Source organism: Mus pahari, chromosome 8, assembly GCF_900095145.1.
Source record: "Mus pahari chromosome 8, PAHARI_EIJ_v1.1, whole genome shotgun sequence".
In the NCBI taxonomy this organism is placed as follows: domain Eukaryota; kingdom Metazoa; phylum Chordata; class Mammalia; order Rodentia; family Muridae; genus Mus; species Mus pahari.
This window is the reverse complement of record NC_034597.1, coordinates 105120074-105136638: the sequence shown is the minus strand read 5'-3', so window position 1 is coordinate 105136638 and position 16565 is coordinate 105120074. Positions and strand designations below refer to the sequence as shown.

General features: G+C 43.8%; 1 protein-coding gene across 1 annotated transcript in view; it reads left to right on the top strand.

The window, feature by feature from the left end:
• Dct (dopachrome tautomerase) overlaps nt 1–16274 on the top strand; it is a 38663-nt gene extending 22389 nt beyond the window's left edge. Inside the window, exons 7-8 of the mRNA XM_021202855.1 lie at nt 10609–10810; nt 15875–16274. Coding sequence (XP_021058514.1) covers nt 10609–10810; nt 15875–16047 — 375 coding nt within the window. The 3' untranslated portion in view covers nt 16048–16274. The remainder of the gene's footprint in view (nt 1–10608; nt 10811–15874) is intronic.
• The last annotated feature ends 291 nt before the right edge of the window (nt 16275–16565 follow it).

Genomic DNA, 16565 nt, shown 5'->3' with positions numbered 1-16565 from the left:
GTTCACCTTTCTCCACAGTCTCACCAGCCCTCTTACATTCATCTTCTCTGTACAAGTCGTCTGGCTGAGAAGTGACATCTCTTTGTGCTTTAGAGTTATCCTTCCCCAAGGTACACGTGATGTGTTCTAAGCACTTCGAGATGGTCGGGAAATCCTCGAGTTGACTAGACAGTGATAGCTAGCTCATGTGGTTGTTTTCCATGTACAATAACTCTAAATGGACTAAGCCTCCAAAGCCAGTCTTACCATCTCTCTCTGCCTCTGCCTGTCTCTGTCTCTGACTCTCTGTCTCTCTCTCTCTCACACACAAACACACACACACATACATACATACATGCACATGCACACACACTCATACATTTTGTCACCTGACACAAATTAGAATCATCTAAGTAGAAGCGACCTCAACTGAAAAAAAAAAAAAGTCTTCTCAAGGTAGACCCGTGGGCTAGCCTGTGGGGCATTTTCTCCATTGGTGATCACTGTGGGAGGACTCAGCTCACGAGAGATGGCGTCTCTCTCAGGCAGGTAGTCCTGGGGAGTATAGGAAGGCAAAGTGAGCAGGCCAGGGGAAGCAAGCTAGTAAGCAGCACTCCTCTGTGGTCTCTGCCTTAGTTCTCGCCTTGAGTTCCTGACCTCTTTTCACGATGGGCTACAACTGTGAGCTGAAACAATGTTTCTCCTCTAGTTGTTTTTGGGCACAGTCTTTGCTTACTGCAGTAATAGAAACCAGTGTGTATGAGTGTGCGTGTGTACTCCAGAGAGTAATATAAAGTGTCTCAACTGCTCTCCATTTATTGTTTGAGACAGCGTCTCACCCTCAGCCTGGAGCTCACCGATGAAGCTAACCTGGCTGGTTGGTGGAGCCCTGGCCTGTGTCTGTTTCTAAGTTCTCTGGAATTTTTGGTGTACACTCATTAGCACCTGGCTTTTTATACGGACTCGGGGGATCTGAACTCAGGTCCTCACGCATGAGTGACCAGTGCTTTACCTACTGAGCCATCTCTCTAGCCTGAAGAAAAGCTTAAAAATCCTCATAATTGCATGTTCAGGTTTTAAATTAAAAACTTTAATTTGTGTGTATATTGTGTGTGCCTGTTGGTTCATAGCTGCAGCATGTGAATGCAGTGTCCACGGAGACCACAAGAGGGCGCTGGAAAGCTGGAGTTCGCCTTGAGATCATTGTGAATGATCGGAACTGAACCCAGGTCTTCCGAGGGAGTAACAAGCACTCTTAACCACTGAGTCACCTCTTTAGCCACCATTTCAATTTTTATACTTACTTTCAAGTTATACATACTAACAATTATATTAGTGACACACACTATATTTCTGCTTGTTTCACTTAATTATAAAGTTGTTACTTTGTTTCTTAGTATTTCAATTTCATGTGGGGACTGCAGCCAGGGCTTCATGCATGCTAATCACATGCTCTGCCACTAGGCTGCACCTCCAACATTAATAATGTACAGACAAGGTTCACAATGAAAAAAACGTCTACATGAAGCCTTGTTGTTATCTTTCAGCCACTTGCTACTGCTTTTCTTTAGGTATATTTTATAAACACGGAAGCAAACAGGTTATATCTATTCAACTAATTGAAAATATACTATATACCCCTTTCTTCCCTGCCCTCCCGGATCCCCTTTCCCGTCTTGTCCTTGTCCTCCCCCGCCTTTCCCCTTCCCCATTCCTTTCCTGTTCCCTTCCATGTCAGCGTACATACGTTAGTTAATAAAGGCTAATCTCTTTCCCTTTACTCTGGTTGGTTGGTAATCTATTGTATAGATTTACCATCAAAAATTCAACCAGTCACCCATAGGTAGGCACTGCATCAGTCCACTGGATATGACAACGGCAGGCATCCCGAGGCTAGACGAATCATACAAATCAGATTGCTATGGCTGATATGTGAGAGGTCTGAGGCTGTGCCGCTGTCATCTAGACTGGAAGACCTCGTGTAGCGTCAGCTCCTGGTGAAGTCAGACAGCAAGAGAGCATTTCTCCAGAGAGGAAGCCAAGGGCCCAGGAAGCCAAATGTACTTCTACTATAGGAGTTGGACTCTGGCCCTGCTAGGCCTGCTCAACCACTTGCTGACTACCAGATAGAGAATGCCAGCCACTTGGGAGATAGGTCCCTCGTGACTTAGTCACTTAAAATTCCCACTACCTCTCAACGCCGTTACGTTGGGAACTAAAGTTAAACATGGATTTTGATGGGGACAAATCATATTGAAGTCACAGCAGGCCTTTAGCAGTTCCTAATCTTTTGAGTTACCAATACTATATTAAGGTAAATCATGCGGGGCAGGTGAGGAGAGAAGACAGGAGGGTCCTTGTACGGGGGGGGGAGGGTCCTTGTACGGGGGGGGGAGGGGGTAAGACATTGGACATTTAGTAAAAATCCTGAGTTGCCCATGAAGGCTGAAGGACAGTCCCTCCTGACTCCTGCATGGCACAGGCACAGTCCTTGCTGGCCCCTACTTTTGTCCCTATGCTTTTTGTCCCTATGCTTTTTGTCCCTATGCTTTTGGTCCCTATGCTTTTTGTCCCTATGCTTTTTGTCCCTATGCTTTTGGTCCCTATGCTTTTGGTCCCTATGCTATCTTGCCTTCTCTTTGCTACTTTGGTAGGAGAAGTTTTAATTTGAATTTCTCTTATAAATGAAGCTTAGCATCTTCTCTATGCATTTAAAAAGCTCACGAACACTTGCTTTTCTATGACCCATATGTTCATTTCACCGTGACTGCTGTATAATTTTTTTTAAAAAAAAATGACAAAAATATCCGAAAGAACCAGAGGTAGCGAGACTAATTTGTTCTCTAAGTGGCCAACAAATCGCAATATCCTTTGTTTTTGACGTTTTCAATGGGAAAACTAATAGCATGTTCATGTAATTTTTAAATGATCGTCTTATTAATTTATTTTTAGTTTAGGAGAATCTGGTGTGCTAATTGACACCACATCCAGTCTGACCCAGTCACATGTGCAGTGACTTTTTTTTTTTTAGCATCGGGCATAGGTTAGTAGACTGTGTGCCTACTAGGTGTGCGTCCTGGGCTCTGCCCTCCAAACCTCATTTTCTGTTATTAAGAAGCTGTTTACTGTTAAGCATCTATTCAGTGACAGTTCCTATTCTATAGGTATGGACACAAACACAATGTTTTAACCTCACAAAGCACTCTATGCTAAACTATAGTCCTCTTTTGGAATGTAGAGAACATAAGATTCAGAGAAGCTGAGGCATGGGAAACGAGCTAGAAAGGTTTCCCGCTGACAGGTTTCCTCAGTTGAGACAGTTCTTAGTTTGATTCATCACAATGGCTTTCATTATAGCTGAGCCAGAGTAGTGCTGTTACATGCTTAGCAGAGACAACACTAATTGGGGAAAGGGATGTCTGAATAATTTTTCATGACTTTTGAAAAGATGGGGCCATTGATTTTTACTGTGTTTATGCTTCGTAAATGCAGTGTTGACTTTTTAAATATGCAGTTAAATGTAGCAGACACCCAGTGGCTACCTTTTAAGTAGCATTATGTCTGAGTAAGATCTAGAAGAGTTGAAGTACTGGCGAGGATGGGTGACCACCACGGGCAGGGGTCTCTGTGGGTTCCACTTGTCTCTGTGGGCTCTGTTTGTCTCTGTGGGTTCCGTTTGTCTCTGTGGGCTCCGTTTGTCTCTGTGGGCTCCGTTTGTCTCTGTGGGCTCCGTTTGTCTCTGTGGGCTCCGTTTGTCTCTGTGGGCTCCGCTTGTCTCTGTGGGTTCTGCTTGTCTCTGTGGGCTCCGTTTGGTCTGGGAATGTTACTTTGGCAAATGCTAAATATCTTTTCAGCACTAGGCTTTATAAGTACAAACACATACTTTTAAGAACTAAGTCAGTACCAAGGACTGAATTAAATATACCTCCTTATCAGTCAGATAAAATACGACTTTTGCCTCAAGCCATAGTTTATGTGCACATCTTGATGGTCCAGCGTCAGCTTCAGTTTCTGTCCTCTAGGGCTTTGCTGATTCAACAACAAAAAATTAGCCTGGAGGTAGCTCTGGGCAGACTGGACCCTCACACTACCACAGGGCTCTCTCTTCAGCTCTCACAGAGGATGCTTGCTGAACTGGCCACACCTCTTAGAAGTCGATGCTTTAATAGCAGAATCCCGTTGCACCTCATTTTTGTGTTTGCTCAAAAATTTCAAAATTATAAACATTTTTTCCCCTCAAGGAATTAACTACTAAGTTGCCAGAGTTCAGTTTCTTCTACGTGTCATTCATATTATATACAGCATATTCATAGGTATATATGCATAAATATTTATATGCATGTATTTCATATTGTCTTAGTTTGGGTTTCATTGCTGCGAAGAGACAACATGACCAAGGTAACTGTTATAAAGGACAACATGTAGTTGGGGCTGGCTTACAGATTCAGACGTTCAATCCATTATCATGACTCCAGGAGGCATGGCAAGGTCCAGGCAGACGCGGAGCTGGAGAAGCGACTGAGAGTTCTGCACCTTGGTTAGATGCAGCCAGGAGACTGGCATTGCAAGGCGAACATGACGAGGCTCTCTTACACACTAGGAGGAGCCTGGACAAAGGAGTTCAAAGCCCATCTCCACAGTGACACACTTCCTCCAGCAAGACCACATCAACTAATTGTGTCACTCCCTGGGCCAAGCATATCTAAGCTACCACACATATATAGTACCATTATATCCTTTTAATTTAATGATTTCTTTGTATTTTATTTGTTCATGTGCATGTATGAGTACTTGCATGAATATCTATCTGCACACCATATGCGCTTTGATGTTCTTTGGGGTCAACAGAGAGGGTCAGATTCTATGGAACTACAGGTAGTTGTGGGCCACCATGTAAATGCTGTGTGATGAACCATGGTTCTTTGTAAGAGCAACACATGCTCTTAACCACTGGACAGTCTCTCCAGTGGGTCTCATCACTATACAGATTTAACCAGAGTGGTTTTGTCTGACAAAACCTGTCCAGAATGACAGAGAAATAGACCCACTGCCCTTTGTGTGTGTTCATGCAGGCATGTGTGAGGGTCGCAGGTTGTCCTTAGTCACTCTGTGCCTTAAAAACTGACCTATTTTGTGTTTGTATGTGAATGCACAAACAGGTCTCATGTAGTGTACAATAGTCAGACGACAACTTTCTGGAGTCAGATCCCTCCTCCCACAATGTGGGTAACAGGGTTTGAACTTAACCACCGAGCTGTCTTCCCACCCTTTAATGCTCAAATGCTCTTTTCCCTACAATTGCACACTGGTCCATTTAGGATGCTGTAACGAAAACACCGGAACCCAGGCTCAACCAACCAACCAACACTGATCTCTCATAGCTTCTGAAAACCAGGAAGTTCAAGGCGATAGCATGTGGGGGTGGTGAGGCGCTGCTTCATGGTTCATAGAAGGCTGTGTTGTTGCTGCTGCTGTTGTTGTTGTTGCTGCTGCTACCGCTGCTACCGCTGCTGTTGTGTCTTCACATGGCTGAAAGTGAGAAGATGTTGTCTGGGGTCTCCTCTATAAGAGAATTGATCCTATCCTTAAGTAATCCATCCTGATGGCCTGCCATCGTGCAGAGACCTAGAGCGTCCACCATCACAATCAGGCTTAGGGATGCAGCTGTGAGCTAGGGGAGGACACGTGCGTTCAGTCTGTACAAACTTGTCTCTTGTCCCTCGATGGAGTGTGTTCCTGTGGCACAGCTCAGCCACACAGGTAGAAGTCTGGATGCCCCCTAACTGTTTCATGCACATTCTTTATGGCTTTTATTTCAGGAAGTGTGAAAAAAACACCCTTACTATACATTGCTTCAGAGCCTTGGAAGAAAAAAGGAAAGAATTAAAAAAAAAAAAATCCTCCATGAAAGAGCAAGCTGATTAAATACGGTTTTGTTTTTGAGACAGGGTCTTATTATATTATGTAGCTCTGGCTGGCCTGGAACTATGTATATAGACCAGACTGTCCCAGAACTCACAGAGATCCTCCTGCCTCTGCTTCCCTGGGGCAGGGATTAAAGGCGTGCACCATCACCATCTTAAATATGTTAGAAAGTGACATTTTAAAAATGGTTTTAGAACTTTATTATAGAAAGGCAGGGAAAAAGAGAGAAGGGGAGAGAGAGAGAGAGAGAGAGAGAGAGAGAGAGAGAGAGAGAGAGAGGAGTTAGAGGATGAGAAGGAGAAGTAAGAGAGAGAACAGTAAGAGAGCAGAAAGGGACTTTTATTTTCAGACCTTTTGCCTTAAGTTTTAAATTAGAATGCAGTGCCCGTCTTTCCCTGTCCATGTATGCCTTGTGACTTTTAAACAATCACATTTATCCTTACCTCTGAATTCCGAATGTAGAACCTACAACAGTAACATATCACCACCATACAAGCCTCTGTGATTCTAAGGAATGTCTTTTGGATGGTCGGGTTGTGAAGGCCGCAGTGTGCTGCTCTCTGATAACGTTTGCATCCCAGTGCAGCTGGACTCAGCTGTGGTTTCTTTCTCCAGGGGCGGAAGTCTTCTCCATTCCCCTGCATGGCAGGAATCTGAATTTATAGCCAACTCAGTTCAAGCCCTTTGGCAGTAGCCTTGTCCTTATCTGCATTCTTCTGTGGTATTCTCTTACCGGTGAGAACAATGTGTGCTGAGTGATTGCTTCCTCCTGCAAGGATCACATTTAAATGAATTTTAGCCATGCGCTCCCATTTTCTTCAACAGTGCTTCTGAGCCGAGACTCAGTATTTCCCTCCCTGCTTCTTGTGCCCATCCTTATTTTGGTAGGATAAAGCACAGTGGAGCTGTGCAAGACTTTGTGCCGTTATTCCTAAATGCTAAACTTTAGTACCAAACTGCACCTATGTCTCTGGGTAGTGGATAAAGGTCCATAACAATGTATCTTTACTTGACTTTTGCTCCTCACATCTGACCCTGAAATAGCAGTTGGCCATTAGAGCAATAATCCCCAAGTTAACTTTCAACTTGGGTCTGACAAAGATACAATTAGTGTCCCAGAAAGAACACAAGGTTTCTTGCTGAGGACCTGCAGTAGTTTCAGCACAAACGCTTACTGTGTTGACTACACTGTCTCCCTTTGTGGCTGGCTGTGGATACGTTATGACTTGCATTCAATTTATTATAGTCTGCATCATTTCAGAGCACACGGCTCTTCCTCATTTACTGTGCTCTGTAAATTGGGTCCTCTGTATGTTGTTCCTAGCAGAGCATTTATTGTATGTTTTATGGCCCATATGAGACCTATTGTCTTTCATTATTTTCCTCCTTTCTTTTATCTCTGTGGATTATATATTGCTTTAGACTTTTGTCTGCCTTTTTAATTATATGCTTTGCCCTGGGAGGGCTCACTGTGTTTCTACAAGCTGTTAGCCGCTTGCTGCACCAATGCTGCATCTTCTTGGTGTCTTGAGATGCTCTAGTCTTTTTCCTAATCACATTTTTATTTCTGACATGGGCTCAAGAGATCATGAAAGTTCACAACTGGCTTAGAAACTCCTGAGTCGAACTCTACACTTTCTCCTCCTTGTCAAAGGTGAGGCTATGCCTGAAAACTAATTTGCTATTGTGGCTGGTCCTGGGACTTAGCTGAGTGATTGATGCACAGTATGATTTACTGTATGGGAAAAGAAATATGTGGTTTGAGAACTCTGGCTTTAGCATGCCTTTAATCCCAGCACTTGGGAGGCAGGGGCAGGAGAGTCTCTGTGAGTTTGAGGCCAGTCTGGTCTATAGAGTGAGTTCTAGGACAACCAGGGTTAAACAGAGAAACCCTGTCTTGAAAACTCAAAACCAAACCAAACCAAACCAAACCAAACCAAACCAAACCAAACCAAACCAACAAACAGAACTCTGGCTTTATCTGTAAAGGGATGAGGATGGGTGCAGAGCTGCAGCGATGGCTCAGCAGCTCGAGTATAGACTACTCTTGCAGAAGACCCGAGTCAACACCCATGTCAGGTGTCCACAACCGGCTGAGGACCCCAGCTCCAGGGGTCTGGCGTCTCTGCAGTCATACTAGCACACATGCACACGTGCGTACATTGAAATAAACATAAAATAAACATGTTAATGTAAATGAACTCTGGCTTTACGGTTGGGCTTCCCGGGTTCACAAACTCTTGCACCATCGTAGGCCTGCTGTGTGCTTTTGGACAAATCTCTTAATGCTTCTGTATCTTACATTCTGCTTTAGGCTGTGCCTCCCCCTCATTGAAATACTAAAATCTTAATTCTTGATCACTCAGTAAAGGACTTTGTTTATATGTAGTTAGCTCACATAAGGTCATGTTAGAGGACTGTAGGTCACTCATCCATTATTCAAAGGACCTTAGCCTGTTTCTGGTGCTCTTATAGAATTCTACAGTCTGCATTAATTGTAAACAATAAAAGTTTGTTTTGTTTATGGTTTTGAAGGCTAGACCATCCAAGAGCACAGCACTGACATCTGGCAAGAGCCTTCATGCTGTATCATGGTGCAGTGGTAGTGGAGGAAGTATATGAGTTTCTGACAAAGGAGAGAAAATAGAAGGTTTTTGTTTTTGTGTTTAATGAGAAAATGGCATCTATCACAACCACCCCAATCACAGCATTAGCCCATCCGTGTGTTCAGACTTGTGACTACTTACCATCAGTGGCAAAGGAATGTCAGCCTGAGTTTCGGAGTGACATTCAAACCTTACTAAGTGATGTCCACAGAGGCAGAAGGAATCTGGATGTGGCCAGCACGCATGTCTGAAGATGAAGGCAGAGACCCACAACCAAGCAGTAGCATAGACCACTGGAAGGAACCAGCTCTAGCAACATTTTATTTTGGGTTCCTGTCTTCTAGACCTGGGAGACAACGAGCTTGCAGTGTCTACAGCACTCAGTCCGTGGTCCTTACTTACAGTAGCCTGAGCTCTTAATGAAAGCAGCAGCCACTAACTCAGGCTGTTCTGAGGTTCCAATGCGTTGTTATCCATAAAGCTCTTAGGGTAGCATTTGACACAGAACAAGCACCAACAATATTAACTATTGTATTTATTATGTGCTAATTATGTACCATATGCCTCCCTAAATGCTCATCTTTTTATTAGCAAGCTCTACAAAGTCATGATGCCAGAGGATAGTAGCCTGCACATACCCATAAAGTAGGAATTCCTTCATTCTTCTTCTATGAGCCATTGCAGTGAATTGAGCTAGTAATAGCTCCGATGCTGTAGTTGAAGTGACAGTTGCCATTTACTAACGTTTCTCACACAACAGAAGCAACTACAGGTTCTGTGTTGCATCTCGTCTCCACCTGCACCATGCTGGTGTCCCCTGCTAATATTTGCAGTGCTTCCCTCATGGTTGACACTCATGGGCCATGTCCTCCTCATCTTCTTACTGATCCTTGGCAGCTCCTTGTAACCCCCAGTGCCAACACTAGGGTTCTATGCTTCTTCTATGCATGGTGCAGTGAGTGTGCACCTGTCCTGAGCTGTTCAGACTCACTACTTTCCCTGGGGTTATCTACGGCTGTGTTAGAATGACCCCGACACTTCAGCTGGAAGCTGTGTGACCATTTAATTTCTTGTGATTTCTTATGAGTTTGGGCAGAGACTCTGGAATGGCTTTACTGAGAAAGGGTGGGGCAGGATCTTGAGGTGTTTGGAGTCTGTTGGCGGTAGATACTGGAGCAGCTGTGGTCTGACGAGTCCTTATTCCCTTTGGCTTCTCTGTGTGACTGAGTTGGGCTTCCTGACAAAATGGCTGCCCCCAGGGAGGTGGGGCTCATATATTGTGACCCTGAGTTGACCATGTCTAGGACATAGGAGGAAGAACAAATGCTGTCCCCGAGCATCCTGAACTTTCAGTCTAGGAATGAAAGAGGAAGTCTCATTGCCAGATGTTAAGTCTCTGCTGAACTCCTGCTTTTACACCCTGTTTTAAAAAAAAAATCAACCGAACTCTTGCTTTTAAACCCTGTTAAAAATCAGGGTTGTGCATATGGGGATTGCACTGGTGATGTTTTGAAATATATAAAGATTGCAGTATTTGAAAAGGATTTTACAGCTTCTTTGAGAAAATAAAAACGAGTGTTCTGTGTATTCAACACTTTTAGACTTTTTATTGCCATGCAATTCTAAGAATTCAAGGGAAAGGGTTGTAAAATGAATAGGTAAAGGGCATGCAAAATCCGAAAATCTACTCTTGATGTTTTTATTTCTTTTTTATTGCTCATTTATTTTACAATAATGGTGAATGCTACCTCTACTTTTCTGCCAAACTCAAGCATCTAAATTTTGAGTAGAATATGTAGTTATCACACGTGCCTTTCTCCTGGAAGCAATAATTAGCATGCTATCTGGAAGGTCTTAGATGTTTCCAAACCAGTGTGAAATTTGCAACATGAGTTCTTTATTCGCTCGATCAAAGGATTTACAGTCCCCTTTGAGGAGGTACGTCTGTATGCCATTGCAAAGTTCATCTGAGAACGCCAGTCAGTGCGTGCGTCAGCAGGGTGGGCACACACACGCTCCCGTGGTAAGGACTACATTCCACTGCAGAGAAGGCTGGGGTCGGCTGAGTTGCTCGTCACTGCGGTCATCTGTCTTGCAGGTCCTTCACTCTTTCACAGATGCCATCTTTGATGAGTGGCTGAAGAGAAACAACCCTTCCACAGATGCCTGGCCTCAGGAGCTGGCACCCATTGGTCACAATCGAATGTACAACATGGTCCCCTTCTTCCCGCCTGTGACTAATGAAGAGCTCTTCCTAACCGCAGAGCAACTTGGCTACAATTACGCCATTGACCTGTCAGGTGAGGAGTGCAGCTCCTAAGTGGGTGACTCAGTCAGCTTCTAAGGCCGCTTGCTCGCTCTCTTCTAAACGTAAGCAAGATTGCTAATTGAAGCATTCAGGCCAAGTTGAGTTTATTGGCTATTTTGAGAATACCTTGGATTTAACAAGATAAGTCATTAAGCTACCAATTAAACATCAGACCATTTGGGAAAACTGTAAGTTGTTAAAAGACACTATTCTACAGAGGCAACGTCAACTCTTCTGCCTGATTTGACAGTTTTTATCTGAACTAGCCAAATCTATGAGAACTGTCCCATGTGTAACTGATAAAGTCCAAGTGATTTTACTCCCCTGTGGACACGGAGGGACTAGTGATCTTATTTGCAGCAGAGTTGAGATTATTGAGACACACTTCAGATTGTCGCAAGCTACAAAGACCAGAAAACAGTAAAAACTCAGCCATTGTGGAAAGTAATACAACGGACCATTTTTAAAAATATTTTTTATTAGATATTTTCTTTATATAAATTTCAAATGCTATCCCAAAAGTTCCCTTTACCCTCCCCCCGCCCCTGCTCCCCTACCCACCCACTCNCACTTCTTGGCCCTGGCACTCCCCTGTGCTGGGTCATATAAAGTTTGCAAGACCAAGGGGCCTCTCTTCCCAATGATGGCCGACTAGGCCATCTTCTGCTACATATGCAGCTAGAGACACGAGCTCAGGGGGTACTGGTTAGTTCATATTGTTGTTCCACCTANAGGGTTGCAGNCCCCTTCAGNTCCTTGGGTACTTTCTCTANCTCCTCCATTGGGGNCCCTGTGNTCCATCCAATAGCTGACTGNGAGCATCCACTTCTGTGTTTGCCAGGNACTGGCATAGNCTCACAAGAGGCCTCNATATCAGGGTCCCTTCAGCAGAATCTTGCTTGCATGAGCATTAGTATCTGGGTTTGGTGGCTGATGATGGGATGGATCCCCGGGTGGGGTAGTCTCTGGATAGTCCATCCTTTCATCATTTTTAAAGACCATGACTGGTAGTGCAAAACCTTCATGAGAGTCCCCACATGGGTTTGAAGGTCATCTGCTGTTGTTTTGATTGATATGGTTTTATTACTTTGCAATAGCGCTGGGTATTTTGAGTCACCCTTGGCTACACCAGCGCTGTAGGGATAGGTCCACCCAGGATGACACTGAACCTCAGAACGGATTGGACTTCATGGAGGTTCTAGCAGGCTTTCAAATCCAGGGCATCTTTATTAGCATGCATGAATACCTTTTCTTCTTTTGCCCAGACTCCAGTGCTTTACAGAATCTTAAGGGAAGTTTGAGGCGGAAAAGATGAAACAACAGAAATATTTTAATGCGTGGAGAAGCTGCAGAATAGAATCTGCTGGCAGCTTCTTCCCGATTATTCATAGCCTACAAGGTGACTCCAGAGCTCCCCGTGTTGCTCTCTGACATGGAGAATCTTTTACTATTGGCATCTATCTCCCCCCCCCCGCCCCCCAGTTTGGCACTGACTGCTTCCCGTCCACACTGATTTGGGATGCTGAGGGCATCCTTTTAGAATTTTTTCTCTTTGCTCTTGGATTAAGCATAATGATAATCAAAGATTTGGATTGGGCACCCTGATCTGCTTTTATTCTCTACATCAAGAATCATTTAGCAGATATCATCTCAGTCCCAAATATGCCTAAAATCTATCAACTTACCAGAGGATAAAAAGCTATGCTGGGTGATAATTTGATACGGAATATATATTTCTGCTGGGAGACGGGGGCGGTGGTGGTGTGAGTAAAGGATATTCCTCTCTGCTAACTTCTAGGCTCATCAGTGTTCAACAACCCAGACTGACAAAAGAAAGATCAACAGGAGAAATATGATGTCCCTCTTTATGAGACACGGGGCTCTTTCTAGAACAGAAGGGAAGGAAGACTCAGAGAAGCCTATGGTCTCAGAGCTTAGATGTCACTTTAAACCAAGAGTGAGAAGTTGTGGAGATGTGACCTGACAGAGGCAAGCTATGGGAAGGGAATCCACAGGGAAGCAATGGCAGATGAGGTTATCTTAGCAACTCTGCACAGCTTCATGCTTTCACAGCTGACAACACCCCTCCCCTACCCCTGGGGAGATTGCTGGCAGTCATTGTCTCTTTTGAGTATCTGTGGTTAGTCAGTTAAGGAAGCTCTAGGAGGTGACATCTGCTGAATGCCAAATGCCTTTGTCTTAAAATGACCCTCTTACCCAAGGGTATGTTGTGGAGAGAGATATTCTGCTCCTCTTCCAGCTAAGGGTGAAAAGCAGTGAGGGACTTGAGAAAGACTGAGTACACAGGATGCCCATCCTATATTGATGGACTGATGGATGCCCAGTAGCTGAGCAGGTGGCATAGACTGCAGAGGAAGAGCAAGGACAGGGAACTGCACAGGTGGCTTAAATGAAGGCAGGGAGAGGGAAACTTGGCTTTGCCTTTGTGATCCCTGACTGTGAGATGCTGGCCAGCGGAGTGTTTTCAACTAAAAGAGAGCCAAGGGGTCTCTAATGCTGCCTCCCCTCCCTGCTATCTCTCATTGCCCTTTCCTACCCAAAGTGCAGAAAGAGACTTTCTCTGAAGTCCCTGTTTCCCTAAAAGCCAGACACTCCAGAGGATCGATAGAACAGACTAGAGTTTCATGGCACATCCAGAGCCCAGCAAACTTGTCCCCAGAATACCATTAACTTTCCCTAGAAAACCATGGAAGCTTTTCCTACAATTATTCTTCAACTCCAACCAGATGTTGCTTCTCAGTGTTTTACACTTCGTGGAACTCAGTGGATGGCCCATGAGTATGAACACCACAAACTTGACTCAGTGGGTTACTTTTTTTTTAAAAAAAGGAGATGAAGTTAGGGGTGGGTAGGTAGGTAGGGTAGATCTGGAAGGAGTTAAGAGAAAGGGTGGAAGGTAAATACCAAAACACAATACATGAAATTATCAAAGAACTAATCAAATGTTATATTTTATATAAAATTACATTCCATATTACCAAGGATTAGCCTTGGCTTGGTAGATGGTCCTGAGGAAGGGGTATCCAGGAGTGGTGAGAAGAAATACTCAAAGTCAAATTGTGGGTACAAGCTGACACCCTGTGTTCTGCTTGAGACAACTTTTTCTGGAGAGCTCCAGACAGCTCATCCAGATAGCTCAGCTCATGCAGACCAAAGCCCAGTCTTCTATTTACATATCAATTTAATCATTTACTCTAGTTCCCCCTTGATTATCCCATGAATCAGCATTCAGGGCATGACCCCAGCCCCATGATTCTTAGAGAAAAAGACAGCAAGTACATTCTCTTTTCTTTTTCTTAACATTGCAAATGAATTCAGAGATCTGTCTGCCTTTTTTTTTTAAAGATTTATTTAATTATTTTATGTGTGAGTATACCATTTCTCTCCTTAGACACACCAGAAGAGGGCATCAGACCCCATGGCAGATGGTCGTGAGCCACCATGTGGTTGCTAGGAACTGAACTCAGGACCTCTTGGAGAACAGTCAGTGCTCCTAACCACTGAGCAATCTTTCCCTGCCTACCTTTGTGAGCACAGACAATAAGTTTAGCTGGATGGGATCTTATCCTGAAATTACCATTTCTATCACACCTGGGCCTAGACCTAAACTTTCTCTGTCCCTGGCTGACCACCATGAATGTAGGAATCTGCCTGCCTTTGTAAGCACAAACAATAAGCTTAGCTGAGTGGGATCTGGTTCTGAGATCACTGCTCCCTAAGCATTGTTATCTCCTTCCTTAATATCTTTGTGAGAAGCTGGCTCATAGTTTAGTCGCCTTTGTTCTTTTAGGTCCATGAAACCCCTCATATAATTCATATTGCATCCTTATATTTTGCATAGTTGAGAAATTATATATTTTTGAGCTCATGTTTTCAGAGTTCTTTTCTACAGTCTTAAGGGCTGTCCTGAAGGTCCCAGCATTCACCAATTTGCTGAGACAGAAGTCACATCCTCGTCTTCTGGACTGGCGCTGTTTCTAATTATCATAGAGTCATTAACCTTGCCAGGGAGAGCATTTCTCGATCACTTTGGAAGGGAGAATATTTCCTGGAGGAGGGACACACACACACACACACACACACACACACACACACACACACACACACCTCATGCCCAGCATGAGGTGGATGTCCACATCCTGCTGGCTCTGTTCCAGAGATAGGAACCATGTCATGTCCTTCCCATGATCATGCTGGACTTAGCATCACATAAAATTAATAAAAATGACAAGAAAAATAAGCTATAAGTAGTAACAAGTTCTGCTGGATCATACCAAAAAAGGACAAAAGCTCTTTTGGGAGTCAAGCTGGGCCCTGGCCCTTGGGACTGGAGAAGGTTGAGCAGGTATTCTGTCCTTTAGGTGAGGGTCAGGTCGTTGAAAGACAGGATGGCTTGGAGGGAATGACCTTCTACAGCAGTTGATATGGTTCAAGGAAATGTCACATAGGCATAAGCATCTTTCAAAAATACATTAACTTCATGGGAGAGTGGTATTAAGTGTGAATATATTACCTATGTCATGGGAGAGGCTTAGAGTTTATTCACAACTATTTAAATGGATACAAAGAGGTCTGCTTCTGTTGGTAAGTGTTTCTGTCAGGAGAATACATCTATTCTCTAACGCCTTTATCATCTGCCACAAGGGTAGAGGCAATAAAAGAATTTCCCAGCGAAAGTGTCTTTCATTTAGCTGTTCCCCAAAGATCATCTTAGCTCTCATGTCTACAAATGGGTTTCTAACTTACAAAAGCAGTTATACATTTCCTTAGAGGTTTTGTTCTGCATCTAAACATTTATTGTGACAGATTTACAAAATGCAATAAGCCTTATTTAAGTAATGGGATGCCGTTTTCTGCTTCCTTGAAAAACAGTTATGGTGAGGGTAACAGCGAGAAGAAGGAAGGTAAAATTCTAGCCAGGGTAGTTTTGTTTTGCAAAGAAATGCACATGAGAAAGGGAAGTATTTTCATTTTCTAGCAGTGCTCGGATGATGGAAGTGTAACCACAGACCCTTCTTGTCTGCTCTCATTTCAGAGGAAGAAGCTCCAGTTTGGACCACAACTCTCTCAGTGGTCATTGGAATCCTAGGAGCTTTCGTCTTGCTCTTGGGGTTGCTGGCTTTTCTTCAATACAGAAGGCTTCGCAAAGGTTATGCGCCCTTAATGGAGACAGGACTAAGCAGCAAGAGGTACACAGAGGAGGCCTAGCTCCTGCTGGGCCTGACCCGGATGGTAACCAAATACATGTCACTCAGCTTGCCACAGGTGATCAGCATGTGCTCTTTAGTAGAGATGATGATGCCCCCATAGATGACAGTTATCTCTAGTGGCTGCTTTGCCTATTGTACACAGACAAAATGCTTGGGTCTTTCACCACTGTCAAAGTAAGGTGTGGCTGGTTATATGTGACCTTTGATTAAAAGTCCTTATATTGATTAAGCCTTCTTCTGTTCTGTAAGCTCAGCCACCATCACCACCATCACCACCACCATAGCCACCACCAACAGCAACAAAAACATTGGGTGTATGCCTTTAAACTTGCAGCTAAGTGTATTTTGAGATAGGGGTATGGACAATCAAAATATCTCCTTGAAATAGTGTTTGTGGGAAGTGTACTTGTCAGTGTTTCACTATTGTATTGAAATATGTGAAGCAAGCTAACTTCATGAAGAAAAGGAGGTTTTTATTTTTATTTTCATAATCACTGTTTTATAGCTACAGGGACA